General features: G+C 47.0%; 1 protein-coding gene across 3 annotated transcripts in view; it reads left to right on the forward strand.

The window, feature by feature from the left end:
- The window catches only part of LOC117423729 (solute carrier family 12 member 5-like), a 99719-nt gene that overhangs the window by 51583 nt on the left and 20668 nt on the right, over window positions 1–27468 (forward strand). For all 3 annotated transcript variants that reach the window (XM_058990697.1, XM_058990698.1, XM_058990699.1), the window contains 4 exons: window positions 18493–18587; window positions 19044–19175; window positions 23798–23944; window positions 27025–27079. In XM_058990697.1, the coding sequence (XP_058846680.1) occupies window positions 18493–18587; window positions 19044–19175; window positions 23798–23944; window positions 27025–27079 (429 nt within the window). The remainder of the gene's footprint in view (window positions 1–18492; window positions 18588–19043; window positions 19176–23797; window positions 23945–27024; window positions 27080–27468) is intronic.

Here is a 27468-nt window from a genome sequence, read left to right on the forward strand (position 1 = left end):
GCAGGCAGGCAGGGAGGCAGGCAGGCAGGCAGGCAAGGAGGCAGGCAGGCAGGCAGGCAGGCAAGGAGGCAGGGAGGCAGGCAGGCAGGCAGGCAGGCAGGGAGGCAGGCAGGCAGGCAGGCAGGGAGGCAGGCAGGCAGGGAGGCAGGCAGGCAGGCAGGCAGGGAGGCAGGCAGGCAGGCAGGCAGGCAGGCAGGCAGGCAAGGAGGCAGGCAGGCAGGCAGGCAGGCAGGCAGGGAGGCAGGCAGGCAGGCAGGCAGGCAGGCAGGGAGGCAGGCAGGCAGGCAGGCAGGGAGGCAGGCAGGCAGGCAGGCAGGCAGGGAGGCAGGCAGGCAGGCAGGCAGGCAGGGAGGCAGGCAGGCAGGCAGGGAGGCAGGCAGGCAGGCAGGCAGGCAGGCAGGCAGGCAGGCAGGGAGGCAGGGAGGCAGGCAGGCAGGCAGGCAGGCAGGCAGGCAGGGAGGCAGGCAGGGAGGCAGGGAGGCAGGCAGGCAGGGAGGCAGGCAGGCAGGCAGGCAGGCAGGGAGGCAGGCAGGCAGGCAGGCATGCAGGCAGGGAGGCAGGCAGGCAGGCAGGCAGGCAGGCAGACAGGCAGGCAGACAGGCAGGCAGGCAGGCAGGCAGGCAGGGAGGCAGGCAGGGAGGCAGGGAGGCAGGCAGGCAGGGAGGCAGGGAGGCAGGCAGGCAGGGAGGCAGGCAGGGAGGCAGGCAGGCAGGGAGGCAGGCAGGCAAGGAGGCAGGCAGGCAGGCAGGCAGGCAGGCAGGCAGGCAGGCAGGGAGGCAGGCAGTACCACAGCATTCACATTCATTCAGCTAAAACCTGCCTTTTTATTTTTGTTGTGCTTTTAGTTGGAATCGATTGAGAATAATCACCTATGTGTGAATTACACAGACAGGGGGCTGCAATGCACATGTTTGCAGGGAGTGATCATTCTAGATGAAGACGGGGACGTGGCTGGTGCGTCTGATTTCATTTCAATCTCTGTATGGCAGCCACATGTAGAAGCAGTACTGTGAGCTGTAAGTAACACCTCTGGGTTTGCTTTGTCTGAGCTCTCTGTACAGCCTGTGATGAGCTGGGATGCTATTCTGGAAAGAGTTTACAGTGTCACTGTCTGTGTGTTCTGTAAACAGCATGTGATTGCAGACACAGTAACAGTTGAATATCAGCCATTATCTTGAAGATTCTAGTTTCAGTGGCGTTGATTGATTGCAATGCAGTATTACAGGTTTTAACACGACAAATTCTGATGCAATTCAAACAGAGCAGGACCTTCATTTAGTAGAGACATGCATTTCAGTTTGTCACGACTTTGACTGCTTTTTCCAAGTTCAATTGTAACGTTTCAAAATAAATACAGTAAATCAGGCTCGATAAAGCTTGACAGCACTCAAACCCTTGACCCTGGCACAGAGATGCAAAGTGCTTCTGTGTACATCCTCACTCCCATCCCGACTCCTTCACTCAAAGCATCTTTGGGCTTCTCTCTAATATGCTCATGTGACCGCATTGGAAACCGCAGCTACTCTGCCAGCCAGGCTATTACTGAAGATTAAACCGTCCTGCACGCTGAACGGGCCCTGGGGAAACCAGCTGCTACAGTAAAAAAGGAAGAGCGAATTAAACAACCTCTTATTTTATTATGACCCGTGGCCTTGTCAAAGGGTTGTAATTCTGAAGTCAACAGTTTTAATTGAATTGCACAAGGCCTGGCTCAGCTCTTAGCAAACTCACAGGATTGCCAGCGTGCAGAATGGAAACACCACAGATCTGAGAGGCCTGGGGTACGGAGTGTGGGGAATGGAAATGCCCTGATGTCAAAGTACCCCTGTACTAGCACCATAGAGCAGGTTAGCAGCCACCTGTGTGTGCCCAGCATTGCACTGTGGAGCTACGGCAGGGATACTGTGTTTAACACATTTCTGCTATCCTTGTTTCTTAAGGACTGTGAAAGGTATCGTTGCTTTCACAATCTGTCAGGGATCTGCTTTGTGTAGCCTGTGCTGTCTGAACACTGTTGAGGCTGATGGGGGGCGGGGGTGGGGGGGGCTCCTGAATATAGGACATCGAATCCCAGTGGCAGCTTTCGAGGTCAAGAGAAATGCGTCACTTTACTCGACGGGAGTTAGCGACTCTGACGTGTGACGCAGGAGAATGAGCGCCACGCTGGAATGAGGTCTGAGGACCGAGGAAGAGATGGGCTTCCGTCAGTCACCCCAGGGACAAGGTAAGCAAGGCAGGAGAAAGAACGGAAGCAAGAGTAGTGAGGAAGCAATAAATCAAACGAAATCTAGAGCTCAGGACGCGGGGGAAAATTCCCTGGCTTGAAAATAAAATCTTCTTCAGTGATTGCAGAGGGACAAAACTGATGTCAAATAGTGTGGGCAAACCTACTCCCTCTTAAGGTGTAATAGCTTACCTTCGTGGTAATGGAGTGTTTTTAGTGCTCACTATTAAGGTGCAGAGTAACGGCAGTGCTGGAGAGCTGAGATATTGCATCCTGGAATGATAATAGCAATGATGATATTAATCCTGCTGGCCTTTCTAATCCAGCTGTGCCTGGGCTGCGGCTGGACTCGGGGGCTCATTGAGGTGAGCAGCACGTACAGCAGCTCCTCTGTTTGCAAGTGAGCAAAAGCCCTTTGCTGCATTCCCCATACCAGCAGAGAACAGCGCCCCTGCCCCTCTCGCAGCTGCACGGGCTCAGATAACATTTAGAATCATTCCTGTTCTTTCCTAAGGTGCTCGGAACAGTAGAACAGCCGTACCTGTCAGGTTGAGGTTTAGTGCAGTGTCCCCTGCTGTGATTGATGACAGGGCTGCTCATGGGTAATGCTGTAAAAACCCTGAGAAGCAACGCTGCGCCGGTGGATAAAAAACAAGCCAGCGATTCGACGAGGCTGTGCAGCTCACAAGTCTGCGGCAGCTCCCTGAGCAACACAGGGGTCCCAAGTGAAGGGTGCGGCTGGAATATTAAGGGGGTTACCACACTTTCAGAGCAGGGATACACATTTGCCAAAGAGGTTTGCTGTCAAACAGGCAACTGATCAGCAGTTTCCAGGATTAGCAGAACTAATAAAACACTTTTGCACTTAGACCCTGGTCTGCAGCTAAGCATGTACGGGGGGACCAGAATAGCCAGGGATTGTGAGGGCTGACAGGTTGGTGTTTGAGGGCAGGAGTCTTGCTGTCCCCCCTCTTTACTGTAGGAGAAGGGAAAGCCACACACTAATGTAATTTGATATGTGTTTGCATTTCTGCAGTCGATCCACGTACTCCCTACTGGCAACAAAACCAAGTATTGATGCAGGTGCCTTGCTTGTGTTATCCACACTGTGCATTAACAGTGTGCCTCAGTCTGTCCTATAGGTCCACTGTCTTTTAGAGCATCAATCGAGGGTCCGTTATATGATAATGCGCAGAACAGACAAGCATGATTCATATAAAGCTGCTAAAAAGAGGTTTGTACACATGCTGCAATCCTCTTTTTTTAATTGCTTGCTCAAACTGTTGATTCAACTGTTCAAGTCATCAATTGTCATTCTGTAGCCAGAAGCTGGTAGGGGAACATTGTGTACAAAACTCAGTACTTGGCAGAGCATTTCATCGATTAAGGATATGTATGCAGGGCACCCCCTGTGAGCATGCAGGCTCGTCTGCAAAGGGGGGGGGGGGGGGCTGCCATTCAACTTGAGGTGCAGGGGGCTGGGCATTCTTAAACACTCCTGGCTGAATAATAATAATAATAATATAGTCTATGATTTTATTCATTCATTTTACAACAGCGCACAACGCATGCCCAATATCCAAACCCATTATCATACCAAATGCAGATCCATTGTCTCCTGAGTTTTTTCTGCCAGGCATCAAGACTTAAACACCAGCCTCACTGGCCCCCAGTCCAGTCCACAGCTCTTTAAGCCACTATGCTAGCCTCCCATCCCAGCCCTCAGTTTTGAACACATCTATGAATCATACAACACTAAAGCATTTCACTTCCTTAGCATTAGCAGGGGCAGAACACAAGACAATGCAGTATTAATCTCAAGGCACTGAAAAGAGCTGAGCCACCCCATGTGGACAGATCAGAGAAATAGGTTTTCAGTCTAGTTCTGGAGAGCCTGAGGGAATCAGACTGGTAGATGTAAAATGTTCAGGTAATGAGCTTCATAATCTGGGTTGCTAATGAATCAGTGGGCTATTCCTCTCCGTCCTTATGTATCTGCCTCTGTCCAAACCCTGTGTTCTAATCAAGCACTGGCACGCTGCATGTGAGTCCTGTAGCTCGAAGCAGCCTCCTATCCAAGGGTTCCATAGGAGAGGAGCAGAGAGCTAGAGATGTTTCTGATGGTCTCCCCTTGACCCCCCTGTCCTCTCCTAATCCACGAAGACGTTGTGAAAGGAAGGCTCATCAACCCACCTCTGCAGAGCTGTACCTGCCAGCACCCGGAAGGCATCCATCAAACACTGAGCTTGCTCTTCCCTGTCTGAAGCAATATTGGTGGACTATTAATAAGATTTAACATTCGTTTGTATAACCATATCCCCTTCGTGGGTCTCAGGCTAGCTGACGAAAACCTGTTATTAAACCTGCAACATATTAATATCACTCAAACAGTAGGGGCTCCTCACATTACCCTTCAGAATTCTCCCCGGTTTTGCACAATTGCCAGTTTATTTTCCTTTGCATACTGGAGTAGAAGGCTTTGATTAATCGGGCGCAATGTTCTCATGTCTCTACCCTTCCTGTGTGACGCAGTTTCAGGCACAGTGATGGTGTGGACTGGGTCTGTCTGACTGCGTGTCCTTCAGTGTGTGGTCGGGGGGCTGCAGTGCTGGTAACAGCCTACAGTTGATGGTAATTCATGTGTACAGGACTTGTTTTTTCGGACGCCAGTGTAATAAAGGTCACATTAATAAGCCGTGACTGCGCTGTACATCATTTCATTAGCCCGCCTGACATGCATGTTGTACGTCGCTCACAGCTCCCAGGTAATGTTTTCATCCTTGCAGAATGAACCCCTGCAGTCCTCTATACTAGCTGTGTCCAAGGCGAGCTCAAGGCATTGGATTTGCTGTTACATTTCCATTGATTGCTCATTGGTTTCTTGGAGCCAGTGCAAAGAAATCAAATCAATTGCCATCCCATAGTTACTTAGCACCTTTCAGCAATGCAAATACCCAGGAGCAATTAGCTCCAGCTACTGACCATGTCAGAATGCACAAACGGTTCTAGTGCTCATGATCTTCCATACAAGAGAACGCAGTACAAACCAATACACAGTGCTGTACAGAATATTGCACGGACTGCATGGAATAAAAGTACAAGCTTTTTATAGTTTCAGTAAAACATTCAAAATCGTAACTGTAGCTACTGACAGAGTGTCTTGCTACTCCACCCTTAAGTAAGTCTTCAAGTTTTCTTTGTTGTGTTGTTTTATTGGGGTGAAAAATCTCAAAAGGGCTGCAGTTTGCAGTTCATACACACTGAGAATTAGTGACGAATGCCATCATTTGCCCATGTGATGACGCGTGGAAGACAGAGCCATAATGATTGGCTGTTCAATCTCCTTAAAGCTTCACAGTTAAAGATTTCCCATCTCTCTTTAAGCCTTCTCGTAGGCAGGGTTTGAGAGCTTCATATTCAACGGCACTGACGGCAAACCTGCACGAAATAGGGGATAAAAACCAAACCGCAGTGCCAGAGGAATAAAAATGGTTTCTAAAAATAGGTGGCGCTTTGACCGAAAGTCCTTGTCAGGGAAGCGCCCGCGGAGAGAACAAGAACAATTAGTCTCTGAGAATCGACCTATCGGCCAACCCCAGCTCTCTGGAAGTGTCGCAACACATCAGTCACGTAAGCACCTAGCAAAACAAAATGAAGGACTTCAATTCATATTTCATTCAGTAAGGGCGTCGAGAGTTTCACTGAGCAAGAACATTTTCACTCCGCATCGGTTCAGGTGACCCTCTCCTCTTATCATCCTTTGAGAATTGAGTCAGACAACTTTCCTGCTGTGAGAATGATTAGAAACCTGAAGGTTTGACTCCATTTAGGAAAGCTGGAGGCACAAAGGCAGGCAGTGGGGACCAACACCTTTCAAACGTGAAACAAATAAAATCAGCCATGAATACTAAGAGATTACCATAGGACAGTAAAGAAATAACAGCAATGATTCAACTGGAATGCAAAACACGGTCATGTTAATGAGAGGGATCAAGCAGGCGCCCACTCCAGTGCCTTGCACACATAAATTCTTTCACAGTGGGATGCAGTATGACAGGTGTGTGCACGAATCTGAGATATGAGACCTCAACCACGCTGAATATGGGTGACTTGCATTTTTTTCTGTTTTGATTCTTAACGTTTTGGCGCAGGGTGGAACGCTCGCTCACAGGTCTGTTCATTGGTCTGATTGTTTGATTGGATTCAGCTCTGTGGTGTCTTCATTGGTCTTGTCAGGACACCGGAGGGGATAGGAATCGTACCAGCTTGAGATGTGAGGGTCTAGGGGGTTAGGTGCCACAGTCTGTACCGGTGTATGCACCTGCAGTGCAAGGAATCCGATTGGATTTGGAGAGACCTGTTGAATTACATATTAAAAAAAGAAAGCAGTGCATGAATAAAAAGTAGGAATTATTGGAGCGATTTGGAATAAAGGTGTAGAATGAATCTGACTTGATGTTGTCTAATGTGACAGTCAGAGGAGATGATTTGTAGCACTCTAGCGCTACATGGGAATCAGCTGCTCCCGTGGGAGGCTTCAGCAATGCTTCAGAGCGCAGTGTTTGGGCTGCAGGGTAATATTATGATTTATATGATTTTTCAGAGCACCTCGAAGAACGCGGCCTGATTCTGTAACACATATTTGTAAATGAGATGGAAATATCAAATGTCAAATATCAACACTGGATTTATAAAATACAGGGATATTAAAAAAAAGATAAAGGCAGAATTCCCACATATATAGCAACAAGAGCCGTTCGGAAGCCACAGCGTTTTCAGCAGTAAAATGTGGGGCTCTAAAGTGTCCTACAGGAGGTTTTGAGTGCAGCGAGAGGCTGGCTGAATCCAGGACGGTCCCGCAGGCAGTCCCAGGGGTGCACGTGGAGGCCTGGCCCCTGACAGAGTCTCTCTCGGGACCAGCTCCATGAACAGCTCCATGGATTCCCAGAGCGTGCAGCCTGTCAACAAGAATTATGACTTTACTGCGCAGCACAGATATTCAAAACTGCAATGCGATCTCTCCTCTCTTTTACTGTAGAGCCTGGCAAACACATAAGAGGATTCTGTAGCAAGTCTTTAAGCCATTTCAAATCTAACCCCCCCCCCCCCCCCCTCCAATAGACTGTTTGAATGCATCTGTCTGGCACTGTGGTCACTGTGATACTCAATACGCTGTATAGAAAAACTCCAGTTAAATCCAATTAACAGCCCTTATAATATGCAGACTTTATAGTGTTTGCTAATATGCATATATTTACATGGCACATACATGGCACACTACATGTATGATGCACCATGACCATATCGGGAGCTCCTGGCACTGCAGCCTGGCTCACTGTGCGTAAAGTGCCGCTCTGACTCTCTCTCTCCAAGCTGTCTAATGGACTCTACAGCAGTCTGCTGCAGGCAGCATCACTCACAAGCCGGGCACACACAGACCCTAGGAGTACATATTAAAGTTCATCATTTACATGGTAACTGAATTTTTTCCCATGCTTTTCCAACAGCTGTACTGTGCGTTTCCCACAGCTTACCATGGTTTGCCATGTGTGTTTAATATGCTGTTACTGTACCTCTCCGGGCTTTACAACGCTGGGGATCACAAGCTCCAGTGAATAGCAAAGCCTGGATCACACTGCTGGGCAAGTCTTATTTCCATCCCTGCCATTAAAACTTGTGACTCTAGTTACACCTCATGGAGCCCTGGCTACGGACCAGAGAGCTCCCTGTGTACCTGCCTGCCTGCCTGCCTGCCTGTGCTGATGTAGGAGTGTGTAAGAGTGGAGGGCTCAGTCACTCAGAACGGATGTCTGCCATTGCCCCGAGGTATCCTTTTCAGCGGAGTGTTGACATGAAGGAGAGGCTCTGCAATGCCCAGGCAGAATGCATAAATAACGGCCGGCATTTGTGAGATAAAAAGAGAGAGAGTGCAGCTCCCATCAGCCTGGGAACAATGGCAGTGTGATGCTGGAGCCCAGAAGCAGGTATTTCAATGGAGGGAGTCACCTCATTAATGTGTTAAGAGACTGCCAGGATATATGGGAGCTGATATTTACTAAATCTCCATTGTCTTTTTCCAAAGGCACAATTAAATGAAAAGGGCAGCCCAGCTAAACGGTTGGATGGGAGGGACTGGGAGGCAGTGTAGGCGAGTGGTTCAGAGCTGAGAGACTGCGTTAATCTCCTGATAAGCAGGGCTACCTTGATTAAATATTAAAAGAGACTGTTTCAACAGGTTATGAGGAAGAGGAATTGGGTTTCATTTATTTTTCATTAGTATTTATTTTTTCTATGCAAGCGTTATTGAGGGCATCGTGATTAGATCAATGACAGCTTTGTACTGGAGAGTCTTGGCCTCTGATTCAAAGTGACTGAAGATGCCATTAGAGGTTTAGTACCTGTAGTAAAAACTCATAGAACTGTTCCTGTGTCTTATCAGGAATTTCCAGCTATCTGAAAAGCCTAATAAATTGAAAGCGCTCCGGAAAGGTGATGGGCTGACAGCTCTGGAGAAAGAAGATAGCTTACATATTTCAGCTAGAGAAGAGCAGAGTGCCTGCTGATTCGAACGTTTCACAGATAATAAGCAGGGTAAGAGATGCTTGGCGTCTCTTATTAGTAAATAAAGGGTTTTGTAGATGCCAGTTGTGTCTTTGGTTAGCATTTGCGGTTCAATAGATGTGAACCAAGCTTTCATTACGGCAAGTCTAAATGAAAAAGCCGGCACTTGCACAGATTGATTTCAAGTTTGATTCACAGTTGGCGCGGTGACGTTCCAGCGAGCATCTACTATCTCATAGAAGCCTGCTAGAGATGGAAGCTGATGGTACTGAATCGTTTTCTTATAGAAAGTTGCTAAAACCCACCCAAGCGTTTTAGGAATACTGGCCTGTGCTTGGGGGTGTGTTCAAAACAGGACTGGGTATTGAACCCGGGACTCCTGGGGTGACAGAACTGTGCTTTCCTGCCCAGAACAAGCTGCCACTGCCCCCGGAGCCTGAGGGCAAAATGGGCTGACAAATGTGAAGCTGCTTTTAAAAGATGAACAGAGCTGAATCTGAAGGGGATAATCCCACAGATATGGGGAGAATACCACCCAGATCTTCGAGGTGCAGTCCAGGGCCCCTCACCTGTTGAAAGGGGATTTAAAAGGAGATGACCAACCCAGGATAGCCAAGAGAGAGCCACCTCCCAGCGGTGCATCCTGTCAAACAGGTCCAGCTGCTCTGCAGAGCAGGGAGGGGAGGTCAGGTGGAGCTGCTTGCTTTCCTTTATTAAGACCGAGGAACCCCGTGGAGGTTGTAATTTGTTGAGTAATGAAATCCTGGTTGATGGGGAGGCATTGGAAAAGCAGTTGATTCAACAAAGCCCTTGAATAGATTAGAGAGAGATTGTAGTGCCGAAGGAGCAGAAAATACGATTAGAAATAATGTCAGCAAAAAGCATGAGAAGCAAAAAGAGATATATCTATATAGAGATGTGTGAGGAGCTCAGTGGTTAGAGTGCTGAGCTGCAGTGTGGCTTTGAGTAGCTCAGGTGTTAAGAGTTGGGCATTGATGTTACCAGCAGCTCTGGAGTCTCCTTCGCATGCCTAATACTGTAACACAGCAAAGAGTCGATGCTGTTTAATAATGGGATGTGTTGTGCAGTGTTTCAGCTGCTTTCTCAGTTTAGTGCTATTCATGGTAGTCAGGGTGCTGATGTGTTTTTCACTGCGGCTGATGGAATGGATGGCTCTGAAGCCTCTAATGGTTTATACAGCGTGAAAACGCCTGGAGCACATTTCCAGTCTTCAGTGTTTATCACTGTGTTGAAGTCAGCTGTCGATGGGCTTGCCCTAAAGCGCTTATTTCACACTTTCTCTTTCAACTTACAATTTCTGTTCTCTTTTTTTTTTGGTTTTTATTTCATTTTGCAGTTTTTGATTCTTTGGCTTGCTTTTCCAGACCATCGATCCGTTTATAAAACAAAGGGTCCACTGCGTTCTGGGCATGTGTGGCTCTTACAGAACATGGTACAGCCGGGCTTTATTGAATTTGATAGAAAACAACCTTTACAGGGACTATTTATGAGAGAATGCGTTTTACCCCCCAAAGCACTTGCTGCAGGTTTTCCACATGGGTAATGGACCGGTTTGAGAGGATGGCGTGGTCACAGCACTTGAGAAAGCAGGCTGTGCTGTCAGTTCAGATCTGGAGATTGAGGTATCTCTGGGCTGGGGGTCGTAGGGAACAACAGGGTTGCAGGTCAGGTCTTCAGAAGGACACTCCCTGTCAGCGTTCCAAAAATCAATAGAACAATCTAATCACGTTTAAATCAAATTGATTAATACATGTATCTCAAAAAACACTTTCAATGTGGTGGATTTGAGAGATGCACAAACCTTCCTTTTAAAACACAGCACTGAAATAGTAACTGGCAAGAAAAAAAAATGGAAAAGATTGTAGCATTAAAAAAAAGAGGGATTTTGGTCACTGCGTTGTCAAATATGCTGTTCTTTGTAATGCATACCGAGGCACTCTGCATTTCTGTATGAATTTCTGCACACCCTGTCCTTGGCATCTCCGAGCCCAGGCTGCATGCCGTGATGCCAGTTAGAGGCAGTCAGTCTTGCGGAGGTGTGGACAGGACTCACAGTTCAGACGCGCTGGCGAGAGAGAGAGAGCGAGAGAGCGAGAGGAGACGCATGTGTAAATCCCCAGATCAGTTACCACCTGTTCTTTTTTTTCTCCTGCACTCTGCTATCCACAGGCTAATATTAGTTTTAGTTTAGCGAAGGGGGGGAATGTTGTAGGATCATTTGATCCAGAGGCACTTCTTCTGTCTGGAGTACGGGGTGTCTGCCTGAGAGAGTGGGCAGTGATGTTCCTTCTCATCAGAGTGCAGCCATGCCTGCTTTGTCTCTGAACTGGCCCGTTCTCAAAAGCTGTGCAGGGCTCAGGAGTTTATTTAGTTATTTTTGCTCTAGGATAGCTCCCTTTCTAAAGCATTGTAAAGTAATGTTTCCTAATGTTGCACTGCAGTCTGTACTCCTGGATTTTTAGTTTAGTGATGATCTGCCGTAACACGATTATGCATGGTTTGCAAAGCTGTATCTAAATATAGTGCAAGCCTAATGCATTATTAATTTTTTTTTAATGAATCCTGTATTTATTTATCATCATCATCGTGCCGGAGCTGTAGTGTTTACTGCGGGAGGCAGTCTGGTTCCTCTCTCCTCTCTTCCTCTTCTGCAGACACGGAGCTGCAGAGCGCTAGGGGGGGCAGGTGTGAGTGTGCGACGCTCTGCACTGGTGCCAATTATCCCAGCGGAGCTCATCAGCCACTCAATCTCAGACTGTTCAGTCTGCCAGCCCCTGAGAGCCCTCCACTCCACATTCCATCAATGACTGACACTTCCTTCTGTGCTTACTGGAAGACGTTTCCACTAGGGAGTTCACAATAATATTACACCACACATTTTAACTGGTCAGCTAATTGGCGCCGGTATTATTATTATTATTATTATTATTATTTATTTCTTAGCAGACGCCCTTACCCAGGGTGACTTACAATTGTTACAAGTTATCACATTATTTTTACATACAATTACCCATTTATACAGTTGGGTTTTTACTGGAACAATCTAGGTAAAGTACCTTGCTCAAGGGTACAGCAGCAGTGTCCCCACCTGGGATTGAACCCACGACCCTCCAGTCAAGAGTCCAGAGCCCTAACCACTACTCCACACTGCCAGCTAATAGGCAATGGCTAGATACAGTAGCTCTTTTGTGTCTCAGGGTTTAACAATCAGACTCTTGGTTGAGTTTGCAAGTCGACAGCCCCTGCGGTTCACTAGTTGTTGCTGCCCTGACTTCTATAGGAGCCTGGGTGTCTTGATGATGTCATTTCAGCGTGCTCCTCGTCCAGTTAGGGCTCTTTAACTAGGGAGATGTGCTGTGCTGCAGATGGGACTCTGCATTGGGATTGAGTCTTGTCTCCATGGTTTGCATTTCTCCGTCAGCCCGGAACGCATTCGTTTTTGTGCCACTGTAAAAAGCCAGATTGTTGTTAGACTGGAGATATTTAGCAGAGTGTCTTAGATAAGCACGGCTTCCCTCTTAAAAGCCTGTTCTGTGTTAGAGTCTCCAGTCAGATAATAACACAGAGTGCTCCTGTGTGGGATTAGCTGACTCAGGGGGCAGCTGATCCCAATCCAGGCACTCGCCGGGTTATTCTAGGCCGCGGTTGTTTTTACCTCGACGAGGATTTTAAAACATATCAATCCTCCTTTATTTGAACTTGTTTATTGGGCTGTAATCCCGTCCCTTTGTGAAGGAGGCTTTTTCATAATACCTGTCACTCCTGCCCCACCGCAGCGAGGTGTATCCACAGCCTGCGCTGACAGTAAGCTCCTGATTGAACAAGCCTGGGAACTGCAAACTCAGGGCAATACGCTGGTCAGCCCACTTGGGTTTTGAAGGGGGCCGCTGTACCGGTGGCAGGCCCTCAAATTGAAACTGGCAGACCGGCATTTGGAGAATTTGTTAATCTCGGCACATCGTTCACAGGAATGCTAATTTCATTGCAGGTTTTATTACCTCTCTCTCTCTCTCTCTCTCTCTCTCTCTCTCTCTCTCTCTCTCTCTCTCTCCCCCTCTCCTTCTCATACTCGCCCACAGAGTGGTTCTGAGTCACCTGTGTGTTTTGATCATATGAAAGTTTTGCCAACAATCCCTGAAATTAATTCATTGTTCTCTGATCCACACTGAATTAATGCAACCAGAATTGTTCTGGATTTTACCATTTTTTGCAGACAAGCAATACATTTTACGCTTGCATGGTCTCAGTAGGCTCAATGTTACTACTAATAATCGTTGTCTAGTATTCATCCCAAAAGACCTTTTTTTTTATCCTTACAGCGTCCTTAAAAAAGTGGCCTCAATTTCCAGATTTTAACAGTAGGAAGCCTTCTGACAGGCAGACTGAGCATGCGTTTGGTCCATGGAAATACAGTGTGGCACTGTCTCCCTAGAGCCTTGTTAAAAGGGGTGTATTGTTGGAGTTCAATATGAGGTACACTGTCCGCGGGTACTTCCCAGCCTGCCTTCTTGACAGCTGTTTTACGCAGTGGAAGTGCTTGTTAGACTGTTAGGGGTGGGGAGGGTGTTAAAGGTATGAGCTGGTCTGGGTGAGAAACACATACTGTAGTATTCTGTCCTTCAGTCGCTCCAGGGCCACCTCTCTCTCTCTCTCTCTCTCTCTCTCTCTCTCTCGCTCTCTCTCTCTCTCTCTCTCTCTCTCTCTGTCTCTCTCTCTCTCTCTCTCTCTCTCTCGCTCTCTCTCTCTCTCTCTCTCTCTCTCTCTCTCTCTCTCTCTCGCGCTCTCTCGCTCTCTCGCTCTCTCTCTCTCTCTCTCTCTCTCTCTCTCTCTCTCTCTCTCTCTCTCGCTCTCCTCTCTTGTTGTTTATGCTCCAGCGCTTGCTTGCTTAACGAGGTGAGATGATCGATAGCGCCGTTTCCAAATTGAATTCCAGTCACAGCACTGGGGATGTTAACCCTTTAGAACCCAGCATGGCACCTGTGTGATTCGTGATCCTTCAGGTTTTACATCTTGTAAGCCTGTCTTCTTTGTGGACCGAACAGACCTCCTGGCCCTCTTTTAGACATTCTTCAATCCCCCTTTCCCAGTAAACTGGACTGGACAGCCTTGTAAACTAGATGTTGCATATCTGTTACAGCATTGCTATAGATTTTAATAGTCCGTTGTTTCTAACTCCACTCTGCTCCCTTGTGTCACTAGACAGGACAGCCGCGCAGTCTTACTGAAACGCAGCTCGAGGGGAAAAGCCCCGCCCCACAGTGACAGCTGGCAAGAGGTGATTAATATTTGATTAATGAAGCTCTGTGCAGATTTCCACAGGCAGTCTCAAGCAGGAACATGCTTGGCAGTATTTACCTGTCTCTGTGGTCAAATAGCAGGTAACGGATGCATCGATATTAAGACTAACATGAAAATCAGCCAGGGATGTCTGTTTGAAAACAGTGCTTGACTCTGTTCCTCAATTGGATGGTTTTTTTGACAAGGCGTTTGAGACTCTGTTTGCACAATACTGACATTGCTTTTTGCAAACTCTTGTTTGTAGTTTAACTGAATCGTTTTTCTTGTTTTATGGCACCTTCGTTGGTGTTCCACAGCAGATTTATTTTCCATAAATCGGGGGTGAATGTGTGAAAATGAAATCTTGTCACAAGCATTTAGCCAGCCGAATGTTTGCACAGGCAAATCGAATGAAACTGTACAGCGTGCTCGCTAGTGTCTCCGGCGTTGCTGTGACAGGTATTGATTTAGGAGTAGGAAACAGAAAATGGGATCTTTATCTATGCTGTTAGAACAAATTCTGGGGGAAAATCATGACCTACAGTGTGTGGAGACTTACAGCCCTTTCTGGTAACATTACAATTCAGGGTGTTTGAAACCCCCCAGAGTGCCGGTAGACCCTGAGATTATCAGCCCCCTATTTTACTGCATTTAATCCTGTACTTCAGAATACTGTAATCTGCCAAGTTTTTAACCTGTAGTACTTTGTATTTAATCATATCCTGATGTAACTATCACTATTACCTGCTGTATTATTGAATTGTGGTTTGTCAAACTTGTACTTTGCTTGAACAAAAGTTATTGTATTTCTTGCTCTTATTGTATTACTTGTATTGTAACGCTTGAAATGTTTTTGCTTACGATTGTAAGTCGCCCTGGATAAGGGCGTCTGCTAAGAAACAAATAATAAAGTATCAGAAGGACTGAGGAAACGCAAACTGCAGCGTTGAAGAATATTTAGAGTGCTGGACGAAACCACATACAAAATATTCCTATGGTCTTCAACCTCGCCCACTGTTTCACAATTGAAGACTGCAAGCAAGACTTCCTGACCCATTTAACAAAATAGACATCCAGGATTAACAGCACTGCATTCAAAGAACTTCGAAATAAAAAGCATATTTGGTGCAAGCTCTCTGAGCTTTTTGGAGCTGTTGATTGAATGCATGAGCGAGAGTGTCTGTATAAAACAGTTTGTGTGGCTCTGCATGTGTAAGGATCAGTGTGTGTGCACAGGGGAGTGTGTGATCCCTAGAGAGTGTCTGTATAAAACAGTTTGTGTAGCTCTGCATGTGTAAGGATCAGTGTGTGTGCACAGGGGAGTGTGTGATCCCTAGAGAGTGTCTGTTTAAAACAGTTTGTGTGGCTCTGCGTGTGTAAGGATCAGTGTGTGTGCACAGGTGAGTGTGTGATCCCTAGAGAGTGTCTGTATAAAACAGTTTGTGTGGCTCTGCGTGTGTAAGGATCAGTGTGTGCGCACAGGGGAGTGTGTGATCCCTAGAGAGTGTCTGTTTAAAACAGTTTGTGTGGCTCTGCATGTGTAAGGATCAGTGTGTGCACACAGGTGAGTGTCTATTTGCTAATGCACCCCCAATGTAAAGAGAGTAACTAGGGGTTACCTGCGGTCCTGAGTTAGCATCTCAGTCAGGTAGCTGCTGCATTCCGCCCCAGAGGGACAGCCGGAGTATCTCATCAATATCCCATCTGCTCTGCCATTGTGAAGCAAGATGAGATTGCGCGTGACTGTAAAGTGTTATATAAGCATGCATTGCATTCCACCTACACTGGAACTGCCTTTGGAGATCAATATAATATTCTGACTGCAATTGTCAGATTTACTTGAGTGAATCTACAAAGTCTGCCTGCACTTTTATTTGTAGTGCTTCACTGCATCTTTGTGCAGATCTGGTAGAGCAGAGAGTCCAGGTTCTCCCAGGTCAGTCTACAATGAGGCACTGAGAAGAGTATTATTAGGGGAATCCTAATCCCTGACAGCTCGGGACTTTTGACTGTATTCAGAGAGATCCATCATAAAAGGAAAGTGTAATAGAGCACAGTGAAAGTGTGGTAAAGCATATATAAGCATTGTAAGCCCAGAGTGGTATGGTAAACCTTTTTTTTTTTTTTTAACATGGCAAACTATGGTAAATGCATACTGTAACCATGGCAAAAGTATGTGGAAAACTGCAAAATTACTGTGCAAATTTACAGTGGAAAACTTGAATAAGGGGTGAGTGTGCATCCCCACCCACACCCAGGGCAGACGGGAGGTCTCTAAGAGATCAGCTGCTTAGAACCGTTTCATTTAATAAAAATGAAAGCTGACACAGACTCCTTTCTGCAGAGCTGAACTGCGTGGGAATTAGATCCAGCTCCCGTCACTTAGAGGACATGCATTCATACAGGAGAAACGCAACCTTTCAAATTCATCCAGCACCTGCTTGTGTCAAGAGGGCCGGTGAAGGGAAGAGTTTTCAAATTGAATTAGACAGGGCCAGGGGCTTTGTCCAGGGCTCTGATTTATTCAGACCTTACTGAGAGAGAAGATCAACAGTATTCTTGGAGCCTAGAACAAAGAAGAATTAGAGGGGTTATGATCCAAATCTTTAAACGGAGCTACATTAGTTAACCCTAAACAATACTTTAAGAGCAGCACAGGAACCTACCTAGTCAGGTTATTGAGGTTCAATCACTTGGATCTTTTAAGACCTAGCTTGACAAAGTTTTGAGATCAATCCTCTTCTAGGATCTGGACGAGTTCAGATGGGACGAGTGGCCTCCTCTGGTTCATATATTTCTTATGTTCTTTTTCCTGTTTGTCCCTGGACTGTCCTGAGAGCAGTGTACACTACCGTGTCCCAGGTTCTGTGGACTGCAAACATTGCTGTGGACGCTCTCGCTCAAGTCCTTCCTGTCATGAAAATGGCTCTGCAGTCGCCCCGTTCATTGTGTTCAGGATGCCAAGCACTTGTTGGCGTGGAGCAGAGTTTCCAGCCTGTACTGTATCGGTTTAGCAGAAGATGTTTGGAAAGTGGAATTGAGATTGTGTTTTCCTTTCTTGCTGCCTGTACTGGAATGAGCCTGAGCCAGGGCCAAGATTAACACTGTGGTTACCTGGAGCCGCCATCAGCGCATTACAGAGGCAGCTGCTGAATGGAGAATGGTTCTTTTCCTCTCTCCAGTCATTCCCCGAAGCTTGGCTGGTCTTGTATTGAGAACATGAAAGGCTTTCGAAAGGAAGGATTTTGTGCTGTTTGCACCCGAACTGTGCCTCCATCAGATCAATTAAAGGGCTTTGCTGGTGTAAACACTCATTCCCTCTCCTCTCACAAGTTACACAGGAATATGAGACCAGGGTGCTGTCCTAATGAAGACCAAGTCTGCCGCTCCGCAGACAGCGAAAACCAAAAAAAACCTTCAAGTGTTGAGCCGTGCCCAGGAGATGTGCCATGAACCTTTATCGCCTTACACTTTCTTTGTAGCCCTAGCACTTAATAAAGTGGCTTGCACATTCACTTTCACCGAATGTGGAAGAGTTTGTAATGTGCATTAATCTTGGGAGAGCTGAGAAATGAAATAGTGCATTTGTAGCAGCTGAAACAAAACAGCCAAAGCACTTCACACAGGTTACACAAAAATCAATAAAACTGAGCAGCGGCACTCAAAACTGCTCAGATATACGGCCTGAACACCCTAACAAGGCAGGGGAGAGCGCGAATAAAAACTGGTCCTTTGAAGATTTACTAATCTTTATTAAAGACTGCGGGTTAGTAAGATTCAGAAGCAGCTCTGAATGTAGCGGAAAGACATATTTTGAAGAAATGGTTTAAACTGAAGCAACAGAACTCAGAACCATGCAAACTTTATAAGAAGGCAAAGAAGGAGAAATTCCTTGTGAACAGATCAGCTGGAAGCCCCCCTCCGGATCGGAGGCGTGGGATTGAACGAGACTGGTGACAGTAATGCCCCCACAGACCGCAGTTCATCGTCACCAATGCTAATCTTCTGCAAAGTAAACCAACCGAAAATCTAAAGTATAAAAAAAGATGCAATTCAAAGTCATAGATTGAAAACATCAAACAGATACACATTTCCATATTAATAATGTCCTGTAATTAATGAAAGCGCTGCTCAAGCCGTAATGTTTGTTACAGCACCTCCAGGGACCAGACTCGAGGGCAGCACAAAGCTCTTAACGTCCATCCTTTAATAAAAGCAGAAACACACAGAGACCAGCTGGGGTTGTTCTGCATGGATATTTATAGAGATGCTGTTTGATAGACCCTGACTACTTTAAACTTTCTAACATGTAACTTCACCTGCCCTAATGCTGTGTCCTGTGCTTTGTGAATAATATATAGCAATACCCTCCTTTACTGATGCTCTCTCTTCGCTGCTGCCCCCTACAGGAGATGGCAATCCAAAGGAGAGCAGCCCTTTCATCAACAGCAGCGACGTCGAGAAGGGCAAGGAGTACGATGGCAAGCACATGGCTCTCTTCGAGGTAACGCCCTCTGTGTGTCTGTCTGGGAAATGGAGCCGCTCAAGCCCCAGTGCATTTGTTAACTATACACGCTTGTGTGGAGTGGAGGCATGTTTGCTCTGTGGTCAGTGCACAGTGCTCAATGCATTGACATGGCACTGGCTACAGTTAGTTTGTGGTGCTTCTCTGTCAATGCAGCTGAACTGCAACACCTGAGATTCAGGTCTGGAGTGCTGGACAGTGTTGCTGCTGTGATCACTCCACTGTCCATTGCCCTTGGGAGGCGTATCCTAACCCTGGCCTTGGAGGTAAAGGACTCCCACAAGCGCCAGGGTGCCAGGATCCTTAAAGCAGCTCCCAGGCAGTACCAGATAATAGTAACTTTGACAGTGCAGCTCTGTTCTGCTGTCAAAGCGCTAATGTTTTTTTTTTGTTTTGTTTGGCGTGTGTCTAACTGCTTGTAACGTCTGTGTGCAGGAGGAGATGGACACCAGCCCCATGGTCTCCTCTCTGCTCAGCAGCCTGGCCAACTACTCGAACCTGCCGCAAGGGAGCAAGGAGCACGAGGAGGCAGAGAACAACGAGGAGGCACGCAAGAAACCCATCAAGGTAGCGAAGGTATCTCTGTCATTGCTGCACAGACACCAGCAGAGCTCCACAAGGGCCCCCAGTGTGAATGCAGCTGGAAAGAGCATGTGCTGTACCTCTGTCAACCCCCTCCCCTCTCCCTCACCCCTCCCCAACTCTCACACTGCTATTCTCCTCTCAACCCCCTCCCCTCTCCCTCTCTCCCTCACCCCTCCCCAACTCTCACACTGCTATTCTCCTCACAACCCCCTCCCCTCTCCCTCTCTCTCATTCCCTCACTCTCCCAAACGGCCGCTAGAATCGATCCCAGGTTGTTTAAACCTCTCTAATCCAGGTGTTAAAAATACCCTTGATGAACACGGCTAACCAGCACAAACACCACTGATCTGACGACTCCAGTTTAGTTTCGTACAAAACATCTCCATCTCCATCTTTCGTACAGAACATCTCAGCATAGAGGTGTTGTCGAGGGGTCAGCAGCATAGGGGTGGTGTCGAGGGGTCAACCAGCATAGAGGCAGTGTCGAGGGGTCAGCCAGCATAGAGGCGGTGTCGAGGGGTCAGCAGCATAGAGGCGGTGTCGAGGGGTCAGCCAGCATAGCCTTTAACTGACAAGAGCTTATATTAGTGAAACCTCATAATAAGCTTTACAACAAACAATGGCATTGCAATGTTCACAAATGAAATACCCCAATCACCTTAAGCCTCCACCTCCCCTGCCTGCGCATCACTGCAGATCAGGTGCATCTCCCCTGCCTGTGCATCACTGCAGATCAGGTGCATCTCCCCTGCCTGCGCATCACTGCAGATCAGGTGCATCTCCCCTGCCTGTGCATCACTGCAGATCAGGTGCATCTCCCCTGCCTGTGCATCACTGCAGATCAGGTGCATCTCCCCTGCCTGTGCATCACTGCAGATCAGGTGCATCTCCCCTGCCTGCGCATCACTGCAGATCAGGTGCATCTCCCCTGCCTGCGCATCACTGCAGATCTGGTGCATCTCCCCTGCCTGCGCATCACTGCAGATCAGGTGCATCTCCCCTGCCTGTGCATCACTGCAGATCAGGTGCATCTCCCCTGCCTGTGCATCACTGCAGATCAGGTGCATCTCCCCTGTCTGTGCATCACTGCAGATCAGGTTCACTGCCCGATCCCGTCCCTCGCTGAACGCAACTCTTTAATAATCCATCAAGCCTGACCAGGAACACATTAGTGCTGTCAGCTGGTGTGTGAGCAGCAGTGCGTGAAACAGGAATTACAAGCTGCTTTTATTACATTACAATTCAAGCACTGCAGTCGGGTTCTGGGAGCTGTAGATGGTTCAGCTCTATGATGAGCAACTCTGGCACAATGACCTCCTGTTAGACTGCAAGGGCGTCTGTGTGTTCATCTCAGAGATCCGGCAGACATACCTTTCCACCTGACCGGCTATAACACGAAGCCCCTGTTTAAAATAAGAAATCAACGAGAAGGCAGCAGGAATGCGTCATCCCTCCTCTTTCCAGCATCTTAATCAGAGAACAGGATCGATAATCCCAGGGAGGAATGTATATCAATCAACTATCAGCTAGGATCTCATCTGATGAACCTGTAACTCAAGCCAAGGTACACATAGCCAGGCAAGGCTGCACAGCGTCAAGTCTTTCTACTCTCAAACTTCTCGCTTCGGCGTGACGTGTCGGATACTGCACAAATCAATAGCTCAAGTCCTTCAGTCTGTACCATCAGACTATTTAACCTTTAACATCTAAACTACTCACGGCTCCAAGACAAAACCAACTTGAGAGTTTATCACCCAATTCGAGAAAACAACCAAAGTATTGTACTGTCCATAATGCAGTAGAATGGATGGCCCCCTCGCTGTATCTGGTGCCTTCGCTGTGGTTTGTGGTGACGCTCAGCGTGTTCGTTCATGATGAGCATCACTCTTGTTTCTGGAAGTCTTCTTGGCTCTTGCGCAGTTGTGTACAATGATGCTGTGTGCACACTGTCAGGCAGATACTGTTTGTAATGAGGGCTGCACCCCAGCTGGCCGGCACCTTGAATGAGAGGCGCTCTTGCCGCACAGCGTGATCCTGATTAGGAGAGTTAAAAATATCCCATTCCAGAAAGCCTCCTAGACAGTTGCTAGGTTGACACTGAATTGATGAATGCTGTGCCTTTTACTGTACACTGAAGGACGAACGATCAGAAACTAATTAGTTTACCGTTCAGCCTAGCAACAGCTACAATAGAGGTGCAAGTCATTAAAACAGGAAGAATCGTGGTAAAGATAAAAGACCTGGCTGCATTTATACACTGCATTAAAAAGCCTTGTCTTCCTGCAGCTTCAAAAAAATCCTTAATAATAACACAAACTTAAAAAGAATTGTTGTTTCCGGTATTTTAATAGAAAAATGCAATCTAATATTAATTGCAATGCCTGTTAATAACATATGCATGATTTTTGGTTCTGAATAATCAGTGCCAGCACAGTGTTAATCTGGGATTAATATTGCAGGTTAATTCAATTGAAACTCTTCTTCTCCCTGGCAGCTGGTGAGACATGTCACCCAGGGTCTGCTCACCTTATTAATTTGCTGGTCCTAATCGCAGTGATGGAACCTGAGAGAGTGCACAGCTGACCTCCACAATCGCATTCATTCCCACCCATTAGAGCTCACTGGAGCCACGCACAGCAGGGATTTAGTTCCAAAACACTGGCTGCAACTTTGCATAGTGTCATGTTAAGAGAGCCTTAACAAATGATAGGGAATTCTTGTAAAGCCCACAGAGGTATGGTAAAGCATATTCAAAAACATGTCAAACCATTGCAATCTATGGGAAATGCATAGTGTAAACACATTTACAGTGGTAAACGTTTTATACAAGGATTAAGCAAACACATTTGAGTAGGAGGATTTCCAATAATCCGAAACAATAAATTGAGAACAATACAGAACACAATACCGTTTGCTTTTATATAATGCTGTTCCAGCATCCCAGGACGCTTTACAATAAAACTTAGAAAAAAAACGATAAAAGATACTGGCCGGTCAATCCAGCTCAAGAATAAGCCAACGCACACAAATCTGTTTTTAGATCTCATTTAAAAGACTCGACTGTGCCAATACCCTCCTGCCTGAACTTACAGAAGAGTGAACAGCATGGCTTCTGTGCTCCACAGGAGCACCCAGGAGACAGTGTTAGGATCCTATTCATGGATTGAAGCCTCTTGAAAATGTATAATTCGATGAAAATCTCCATTTCTCAAAACGGATGACAGGCAGACTGCTCCAACTGTGCCTTCGTCAGTGTCTGAGCTCACTGCCAAGACTGTAAAGCTGTCACTGACACTGCGAGGCTCCAGAATCAGGGGGCTTTCATGCACTGTGACTGTCTTAAAATACCAGAATTAAACATGCATAGCGATATTACACCATATGAATAAAACAGCCATTCCCCTGAAACATGCATGTTTTACTAGTTATGTCATGCATTTTCTTCATACATGGGTTAATATGTTAACAGCTCCACAGTTTGAGTGCAGTGGGTGAGCCAGTGACAGTTCCTATTAGCCAGTCCCCACCACCTTGGCTTGCATCCTGGCCAGATCAGTTAAGTCAGACAGGCCAATACAGCAGTTGGGACTGTGCTGTGGCCAGGTTCTACTGGTCAGGGTGGAACTGTAATCACATCGCACAAGCCAGACGGGGTGGCCTGTTCGGTAGCTGGACCATCCTCAGGCCTGATCTTAAAAGCTAGGCAGGGTTGGGTCCCAGAACACAGAACCCAGGACCCAGAACACAGAACCCAGGACCCAGAACACAGAACCCATCAAGGCTTCCGAGCCCAGGTGGAGCACTGAGGTGCTGGAAGATCTTGCACCTGTTCTCCAGGATAATCCTCGCAAGCACAGTTTTCCAGAGAGGTCTGACCTCCTGCAGTACAGAGCTGTATCCCCCTCTCTTGGCTGAAGTGAGGTTCTGTATCTCATCTCAGGCACAGCAGCTGTCTGTCTTGGCCAGGCCCCTTTGTTAAAAATCGCTCGCCAGCCCTGTTTAATCTCCATAAACTCAGTCGAATTCAATTTGAAATGCTGGATCATCTCGCCCTGAGAGTCAGCTCAACATCCGTGAGGTTTCCAGGCAGTTCAGCAGCTCAGGGGGCAGACCCTCTTGAGCTGCACACATAAACGTCAAAGCCACTCATCTGTTGTAGGCTTGTCTAGCTGGGTGTTCTATTTAAACAACAACAGGGCCATTTTGATAATTCCATGGTGCGCTGAAAACCATTAGACTGTCACGCTGTTTAAATGCATAGAGAATAAACCCAGCTTCACCTCCCCTCATTCATCCACACTGTGCTAGCCAGGTTAATACACTATCCTAGCCAGGTTAATACACTATCCTAGCCAGGTTAATACACTATCCTAGCCAGGTTATACACTGTGCTAGCCAGGTTATACACTGTGCTAGCCAGCTTGAACATGGGCTAGTGCCTACCCTCAGCCACATGGCTGTCTGGTGGTCCCGACAGTTCTGTTTTCTCACTTCTTCTCCTCTGTATAAAGCTAAGGTTGGCCTTTGGACAGACTCTCCCTCCCTCTCTGTCTCTCACAGTCTCTCACTCTGTCTCTCTTTCTCTCCCTCTGTCTCTGTGCCAGGCTCCACGGATGGGCACCTTCATGGGCGTGTACCTGCCCTGCCTGCAGAACATCTTTGGTGTGATCCTGTTCCTGCGTCTCACCTGGGTGGTGGGCATGGGAGGCGTGTTAGATTCCTTCATCATCGTCTTCATATGCTGCACCTGTGTGAGTACCACTCTACCAACCCCACCCCCTCCTCCTCTAGGGCTTCAGTGCTGGAGACTGGGGCTCCACAGCGGACACTGAAGACACTGGCGAGCTAGATCCATCCAGTCCAGGGCTTTGTCCACAATTATTAAACCGAAGCAATTAAACCACCAGCCAGCTGCTTAATAATTGGCTTAAACCTGTAAACCTGGAGTTGAATGGCCCTCTCAGTCCGCAGCTGCCTAGCCCCGCAGTGGCTTGCATATCACAGTGTTTGTTTCAGTTTGCACATCAGGTCGTTCCTCTTCAGTAGTTCAGTGACAGGGTACAGTTACAGTCCAGTCAGTCCCAGTCTAGTTGCAGAGCGATAGTCTCTACCAAAGTGCTGACCCTGCCCTGTGGTTCTTGCGTGTTTTAACCCCGATCACAATTCGTAACCCAGGTAACGGGGGACGTTGCAGATGGAAAGCGCTTGACTAAAGAGACAAGCGATTGGACAGAGCGCAGAGGAAGAGTAGCATCACAAATGGGTTTCGAGCAGAGCTCCCTAACAGCTCATTTCAGCTTGGGGGTTTAAAACTTTTGAGTTCGTATTGGTACAGTGATTTATGCATTTTTCACTAAGTATATACCATTTTTTCACTGTTTTGGGGTAAAAGGAAATTCTTGGAAAATATTCTTGATATGTATTGTTTTTTAGGCCAAAATTAAATTATCTTATATTCAGTATCAAATGCTGTCTGCACTGGGGGGTGGAAGTCAGTCTGAATGTATTTCAGTATCCAGGTGCCACCAGACATCCGCATCCACCAACCAGCGAGGGGGAGGAGTGGTGGGCAGCATCTTTTCCAGCCTGTCTCACTCCGCTGCCCCCAGCCTTTCCACCCACACTAAATCCTGTTGAACCGAGCCTCGACGCAGTGCTTTCTGATCCGCGTGGAAATCAGCCTGCCCTCAGGGGCTTTCATAGCAGAGGTGAGGCTGTGGATGTGAGCGGTGGGAGGAAGAGAAGAGAGAGAAATAAACACCCAGCTATTAATGGAAGTGCGGGAAGGGAAAAGGCTGAACGATAAAGGCTTTGCGTTGAAGTGCACACCTCCACCAAACAGGATTAAAGAGCCCACGGGCCATTCAGCTCTGAAATCCAGCTTTCTGCACAGAACACAGCGAGGCTGCTGTATGAGTTAGCTCTGTCTGTGCTTCTGTAAACCCTGTTCTTATTGTGTATCTCCAGGCAGCACCCCATTCCATCATTCAGCCAACACCGGTGAACAATCCGGATTTCAATGACCATTACTGAGTGCTGCTAAACAGGTGGCAGGAGCAGTACTTGCTGTATTCACAGTAGTAGTAAAAATAGATGGCTTGGAGTCTGTTAACAGAAATAGAAATATTAAACCTGAATATGATCAACTGAAACTGCAGATAACGAGACACATCTGTTAACATGTGACCCTCAGCCATAATACACAAGGGTGTTTTTCTAATTGAATGTCAATATGCATCCTTCTCCTCATTCAATATTTATAAAATCAATGTGCTTTTATTAAATGCTGGTAGCACAGGATATGCACTATTAAATATTCATTGCCGATCACTGGTGTTCGTTGTGAACAATGAGCCCTGTACTGTGACAAGCACAGCGCAGCATGTTAAGCATTGAGAACGCCAAATAGAAGCCGCTGTAATTAGACAATGCCATCCATTATAACAGACAGACAGACAGACAGACAGACAGACAGACAGACAGGCAGACAGCCTCTGCAAGTGAAACGCTCTTCATTCTCCTGTCTGTGCCAGACCAGTCGTCCCCACAGCACTTGCCCGCTGAGTTACATGGTGCAGGGGCTGCTTAGGGTTCTTTTACAGGAGGTACTGAACACCCATCTGTGCCTTTCCCAGCAGCACTGCAGTACTGGGACTGTGGTGAGGGATGGGAAGTGATTATAGCTGCAGTTACAATGCTTTGCCACCCGGCCTCACTGTTTGCTATGATAAATCCCAGTCAAAGATGTTCCATTTCCAGGGCTATAAATCCCCCTTTCCTGGCCCCTGCTGCATTGTTTCCATGCACTGCCTAGACTCAATTTCAGTTAAGCGTTCTAGAATGAGTTAGAGCTGATAACGGCTCCCAAACAATTCGGGTCTTATCTGGGCTCTCAAAGACTGATATCCACTTTATTAATACCTGATTAGTGATTCACTCACAGGGCTGACATTTGATTGATCCTAACGGATAGCAAAAAGTATTGGGCTTGCCAGTAGTCTGATACTGATGACTTGTTTATAGCTGTATTGAAGATAGCAGCTCTGAGCTCTCAGTTTTCAGTGATCACACTCTGTTATCCTGACAAGCCAGGCTAGGTGAGCAGGCATGCAGACTCCAGGCAGTATATCAGGGAGGCTGTGGATATGGGTATGTGGCGGGGATGGCTGGTCCATGTGTCCCTGATTGTTTTTCCGGGCAGGGTTTCTTATTCTCCTCAGCGCTTCAGTGAGCATTAGCAGTTAATTGCAGGTTTAGCTGCCCTCCCTCTGCTCCGCGTCGCATCTCATCTCTGTACAAACACTAAACCTGCCTGCATTGCATAAAATATCTCTCGGAAAAGTTCAGCCGCAGCGACGCAGAGAATGTCCTTTTTAAAGTTCAGTGTTTTTTCTGGCTTTGCTTTTCCTTCCTTTAGCTTAGTTCCTGGTAACATTTCATTGCATGACCAACTCTCCCTTGTTGTTCTGCGTTGTTTGCAGTCCTCATGAGATTCATTCGTTTTGCTGTACCTGAAACTCTGATACTCCCCTATCCACGCTGCCTGAATAATGCACGGAACCAGATTGCTTTATCCTACATTTACAATCACAGAATGCTGAACAACTGCAGGCAGACTAAAAGAATGAACACATTATTCAAATCATCATTTGAAGCTATTTACCCCATGTGATATAAACATAATGACTTCACTTGCATTGCTACCCTCTGTGCACTTACCTAACATCACCAGTAGTAGGTGCTCTGTGAACAGCAGCCCATGTTTGAGAAGTGACACTGTGCTGCTGTAATATCAACAGAAATATTGAATTTTTTTGTTTTGTTTTTGCAGACCATGCTGACTGCGATTTCCATGAGCGCCATCGCCACAAACGGAGTGGTACCAGGTAGGTGGCTTCACTGGGTCCTTATACATGAACTGGAAAGCAGAGTGTACAGCAGGGGCTCCCACACTGGAGGTGTGAGCAAGACATGCAGTCATATTCTCTCCCCAATGACCCAAAGAGAGACGGAGACTCCGCAGGGATTCCTCTAGTAAGCCATATAGTAATGATCGTGACAGAGAGAGAGAGAGAGATACAGAGAGAGATACAGAGAGAGATATACAGAGAGAGAGAGAGATACAGAGCGAGAGATACAGAGAGAGATAGAGAGAGAGAGAGAGAGAGAGAGAGAGAGAGAGAGAGAGAGAGAGAGCAGTGGCAGTCTCATTTGGAAGGTGCATTCATCCTTGTCCAAAACTTTTAGTTTTAATTAAAGATGCTGCAGGCAGGCA

Source organism: Acipenser ruthenus, chromosome 18 (assembly GCF_902713425.1).
Source record: "Acipenser ruthenus chromosome 18, fAciRut3.2 maternal haplotype, whole genome shotgun sequence".
NCBI classification, from domain to species: Eukaryota; Metazoa; Chordata; class Actinopteri; order Acipenseriformes; family Acipenseridae; genus Acipenser; species Acipenser ruthenus.